Source organism: Nelumbo lutea, chromosome 4, assembly GCF_056320005.1.
Source record: "Nelumbo lutea isolate HS-2025 chromosome 4, American lotus-T2T, whole genome shotgun sequence".
Classification (NCBI taxonomy): Eukaryota; Viridiplantae; Streptophyta; class Magnoliopsida; order Proteales; family Nelumbonaceae; genus Nelumbo; species Nelumbo lutea.
The window spans coordinates 32,292,960-32,298,482 of record NC_142687.1 but is presented as its reverse complement, the minus strand read 5'-3'; the positions used below and the strand labels follow the sequence as shown (position 1 = coordinate 32,298,482).

The window sequence follows — 5,523 nt, the reverse complement described above, 5'->3', positions numbered from 1 at the left end:
TTCTAGATTGTCGACCTGACCTGGAACCCCGAGATTGTGACTTGCTTCACTTTTCTAGGGACTTACTTCTCTTCGACAACTTGCTTTTTTGTCGCCGATGTTTACTACTACTGGTGCCTTCATCATCTCTTTTTCTCTTCTCTCCTTGTTGGAGCTCTGCCTTGGACCTGAGAGCCTCTTCTGATCGCATAAACTTGTCAGCATCGTCAAGGAACTTCTCCATTGTCTTTGGTGGGTTCACACCGAGGTGCCAAGAAAATTTAATATGGCGAGCTCCCTCCTGCGCTGTGGTGAGACACACTTCTAGGTCGAGGTCGGGTATTTGCAAATATTCTTCATTGAATTGCTTGATGTAGCTCCTGATCAATTCATTTTCTCTCTAGACCACGTTCAGAAGGCTTGCTGTAGATTTTAGGCACTTCTTACTTGAGATAAAGTGAGCAGTAAACAAGTCTACGAACTGCTCCCAGCTCTTGATTAAGCCTAGTGCTAAACTCCTGTACCATAACATGGCCAACCCTCTAAATCTTCTGGAAAATGCTACACACATGCTCACTCCATCTGCTCCAGCGAGCAACATCGGAGACTGGAAACCGTCAACATGATCATTGGAATCAAACTTTCTGTCATAGGACTCCAGTGTGGGCGTCTTAAACCCTTGTGGCCTTGGGGCCAAGAGAATTCGAGTGGAAGGGGGAGGGTCGGCTAAATAGTATTGGAGCCGATTGTACAGCTACGAAGCCCACTTCCTCTCTCACCCTGCTCGGTGCCAACGACAGGCTGCTCCTAACTGGTGTCTGGTGTGCTTTGTGATGTTGCTTCTTCGTGGCCTTAACATTGGTGTTGTTCACTTCAGTGTTGTCTAGGATCCCGACCCGGGTGCGCTCTTGTTCCCAGATGTTGTCGCAAGGAGGTAGCTGGCTCATGTTACCTGCGTCTTCACGATCGCGAACTTGATGTTGGCTGCTACGGGGGACAAGGGGTCTCGGTGCGAGTCCGCACCTTGTGCCCCAAGCTAGCGGATACTAACCTAGGGATCGTGGTTTTCACGCCGCAAGTGTTACTATTGATCGGTCCTGGTGTGGTGGCTATTTTAGGGCCGATCTTTCTGGTTGTCTACGTGAAAGGGTGGGGGTGTGCATTGACCCGTTGGCTGGTCCTAAGTTGGGGTCTGACCCTAAGGAGGAACTAGGACCCGGGAATCTGAGATATCCCCATGCCCCGAGGAGGAAATCGACGCACATTCTACTACTAGATCTAGCTTTGGTTTTGCAGAACGTTTTGATTTTGGTTCTGGTTTTGCAGTGGTGGAAACTACTACTGATATTGCTAGTAGAAATAGTATTGTTGATACTGTTGGAATTGATGGATCTATTGCATCTAGAGCTTCATAGACCCGAACACTTTGGACCAGGTTGTCGAACTGCTAATGCTCGACCCTAGGAGGAACCACTGAGGGCTCTGGGATCGAAGTGGTGGTGCTCACCTGGGGTAATAGAGCGTCAAACGGCTAGGTGTGGAACTATTGCTGGCTTTGCAGTGTTGGCACCCCCGATATAATAAGGGGGATGTTGAACTGGCCGATGCAAACTATGGGGAACTCTGGACTGGCGGAGGTTTGTTCCTACCGCCCAGAGACTGTCATCTCAACACTCTTTCCTGTGTTGCTTGAAGATGCCATTGGTGATTTGTTTGGAATAGTTGAAAATAGAAACTGGACTTTTAGTCGCGTTTCCCACGGACGGTGCCAATTGAGGAAGTGCGATCTAGTTGCTCCTAGCTGGAAGACAGCTCGGATGTGAATTGTGTAGTAGGCCGGTCGAATTGCAAGACAGATGGAACCAGAGAACCTGGGGTGGTTAGCCCGGTGTGGTCGCTTCGATGCTTAAGTTAATACTGAATGTATTGCAAGCTGAAAGCTTGTAATGAAAGAACTAGTATGCAAGTAGTCGCACGTACTTGGGCTTCGGTGCTATCCAAGGTGACCAAGATACCCAAGGTGGCACAACCTGCCGAGGTGACCAAAGATATTGAATCATAAGTCTAATTACCAAGTTGTATTCACGTATCCACTCCTTATTAGGTCGGGCCAAATAAACCCTCGTCAGCTGGTTTTTTTGGTATTTGCTTTTTAGAGTCCGGATGTGCTGTTCGCATGTTATCAACGAAACACTACAGCAACACAATGGAGCGTCTCTCCTGTGCGTAGCATATCTGCGCTCAGTTTTTTTTTTTTTTTATACTTATTTTTCCAGGCTGAAATATTGGAGCTATGTTGTCTCTCACTAGTCACTACCCCTTTTTAACTTCCTCAAATTTGTTTGTGAGTGCGTATGTTTTTTTCTTATGACAGTTTTGTCGAAACAAATTCAAAGGGGTATGTGGAAATTACTTTCGACAAATTAGTAACCTTGCCACGTTCTATATGCTCGATGGTGGTCCAGCCAGTCTAGCTATAGTGGCCTTGGCATCAGATTATAGCAAAAAAAATATCAAGTTTTAGTTTTTTAGCCTCCTTCAGTCTTGATTGGAGCTTTGAGCTCTTGTTTACATTGAAGAAATTAATTTCAATCGACAAAATTTCAGTTATATTTCTGCCCCTTTATTATTAGTGCCAGGTAAACAACATTTATCTCATTATGGGCCAAGGCCGCTGGGCCTGATAACCCATTAGGGTATAGGTAGGTATAACTACGCTCCAATTGAAAAATTATGACACATGGGTTTACCATTCCATAGTCCATCCTCGTTTGCAAGCTGGTTTCTTGCAGATCAAAACTTCAGTAATCCTCCTAAACTCCGTAGTCCATACCCGTTTTCAATGTTTGTTACATAGAAATTCATATACTAATGTCGTTACCAAGAAAGAAGATTTATTAATGTGACGATGGGTCCTCTTACTGCGCACAAAGTCAAGGTATAATTTCAACCACCAAACCAACCATTTAACTGATCTACCAAAGAAAGCGATACTTATCAACACTCTTTTCCTTCTACCGAAATTGTTTGTCGTTTCTCCTCTTCAGTGGGATCCCTTAATTACTTTATTTTCTTTGACCCCTGCTAAATATCTCAAGCATCGTTAATTTATATGTTGATCCTCAAGGAATCAAATTGCCTGGTGCAGTTCTTTTCCCTGCTAGCTAGCAATTAACATTAAACAAACGTTACTGACATTTCAGTGTTTGAACTAATCTGACGAAAACTTCGTCGCCGGCTGATTCCGTTTGGACCACGCGTTCTTCTGTTTACGTCATTGTTTTTCTTCTTCACACAACACAGAGGAAGACATGTCACCAACCTGGGTCATCCCTTCTATTTATATCGTTACTTCGGCTTACCTTTTGATCAGACAAGTAGTCGATAACAACTTAACAAGAAGAAAAGATGCCGACTAAACTGTTCTTCGTTCTCATATCTTATGTCGTGACGATTTGTAGTGGAGCCGCCCCGCCACCTCCGCTCACTGACGCGATTCTAACTCAGGTGGCTGGTTCTCTGCGAATGTTCGTCGATGAACTCCCTCAGATACCGACACTCTTGGGGTATTCAAATGGAGCCGTCTCTCCTAAACCCGGGAGTCTCACCATTGGCATGTATCAGAAGAAATGGGTACTCATCTCTCTCTCTCTCTCTCTCTCTCTCTCTCTCTCTCTCTCTCGAATACTTCTGATTAACGGACGTTTCTCTGCTCTTCCCATGCAGAAATTTCATCGTAGTTTACCTCCAACGACAGTCTTCGCATTTGGGACGTCGCAACTCACGGCAACTGTACCCGGTCCCACAATTGAGGCTATCAAAGGAGTCCCAACGTCGGTGACGTGGCAAAATTATCTTCCCCAAACCCACATACTTCCCTGGGATGCTTCCATCCCCACCGCCATTGCTACGAGAGGTGGGGTCCCAACAGTTGTGCATCTGCACGGTGGGGTCCATGAATCACAATATGATGGACACGCTCTTGCCTGGTTCACCTCCGGTTTTAGAGAGACCGGGTCCTCGTGGTCCACATCTACATACACCTACCCTAATGTCCAACACTCAGGGAACCTCTGGTACCATGACCATGCTATTGGATTGACACGTGTTAATTTGCTGGCCGGTTTGGTTGGCGCTTATGTCATTCGCGACCCAACCCTGGATGCCTCCCTAAACCTTCCATCCGGTCCAGAGTTCGACCGGACCCTCATGATCTTTGACCGGAGCTTCAGCCGGGACGGTTCCCTCTACATGAACTTCACCGGCATTGCCCCGTCCATTCACCCTCAGTGGCAACCAGAATACTTCGGCCATGCCATCGTCGTCAACGGGAAGGCCTGGCCCTTCATGAGGGTCCAGAGACGCAAGTACCGGCTCAGAATCATCAACTCTGCAAACGCCCGTTACTTCCAGCTCTCTCTAAGTAACGGCCTCTCCTTTACCCAAGTTGGATCCGATTCCTCGTATCTACCTGCACCCGTACAGATGTCAAAGATCCTTATGGCCCCTTCCGAGATCGCTGACGTCGTCATTGACTTCTCCACTTCTACCACCCCCGAGATTGTTATGGGTAATGATGCAGCCTACCCATTCCCGACGGGCAACCCGGTGGATAAGCTGAACTCGAAGGTCATGAAGTTCATAATCACACCCGGAAGCCCGGCCATACCCGATACCTCTACGATCCCGGCGAGTCTAGTGAGCTACAAGGCATCAACGACGGATCCCGCAACCACAACGAGGTACATTGTGTTGTATGAATATACGACACCATCCGGGTCGTCCACACACCTGTACATAAACGGTAAAAGATTCGAGGACCCGGTTACGGAGACACCCAAGTCGGGTAGTACTGAGATATGGGAGGTGATCAACTTAACCAACGATAATCACCCGTTGCACATACATTTGGCAACGTTTAAAGCGATTCAGGTTCGAACACTTACAAACCAGGCTCAATTCACCAACTGCATGACGCAAAACAACGATGCAATTGCCTGCAACGTGGCCTCATACCTATCGCCACCGCAAGCGGGCGCCGTACCGGCGAATGAGATGACATGGAAGAACGTGGTGAAGATGACTCCGGGAACCCAAACGACGGTGGTCGTCAAGTTTAATCTGGTGGACACCAATTCACCTTACCCATTCGTCGCTACTACGGGTCCAGGATATGTCTACCATTGTCATGTAAGCCTTCCTCTGCTTCTCGGAAATATGCATTTGGATGGATTTTGATTTTAATTTGGGCTAGCTGCATGTGGTCAATTACTAACTACTGAATTATCTCTTTCTGTAATTGCATGCAGATTCTGGATCATGAAGATAACGCAATGATACGACCATTGCAGCTGGTTTGATTTGAGGAGAAGAAAGCTAGAGGCTTCGGAGATCGATAGAGATTGGTTTTTTTCATTGTAATAAATTTTAATTGTACTACGTATTAGCTTGATGATGGCACCAATTGTATCTTAATCCTGCATTGCGAATTTGCGATTAGCAATTGTAACCAAGTGTGAAAATAATAATGTTATTGGGATTTTG

General features: G+C 46.4%; 1 protein-coding gene across 1 annotated transcript; it reads left to right on the top strand.

Moving 5' to 3' along the window:
- The first annotated feature begins 3,116 nt into the window (after positions 1 to 3,116).
- Positions 3,117 to 5,523, top strand: LOC148855031 (multicopper oxidase LPR1 homolog 1-like). Its single transcript, XM_088986185.1, has 3 exons — positions 3,117 to 3,612; positions 3,706 to 5,169; positions 5,289 to 5,523. The coding sequence occupies exons 1-3, from the start codon at positions 3,388 to 3,390 to the stop codon at positions 5,337 to 5,339; spliced, it is 1,740 nt and encodes a 579-aa protein (XP_088842311.1). The 5' UTR covers positions 3,117 to 3,387; the 3' UTR covers positions 5,340 to 5,523.

Bases quoted from the DNA above. Each gene is read 5' to 3' on its own strand.
- LOC148855031 (XM_088986185.1), top strand. From the start codon at position 3,388: ATGCCGACTAAACTGTTCTTCGTTCTCATATCTTATGTCGTGACGATT. The intron at 3,613-3,705 runs GTACTCATCTCT...CTTCCCATGCAG, and splicing joins GCATGTATCAGAAGAAATGG to AAATTTCATCGTAGTTTACC. The intron at 5,170-5,288 runs GTAAGCCTTCCT...AATTGCATGCAG, and splicing joins GATATGTCTACCATTGTCAT to ATTCTGGATCATGAAGATAA.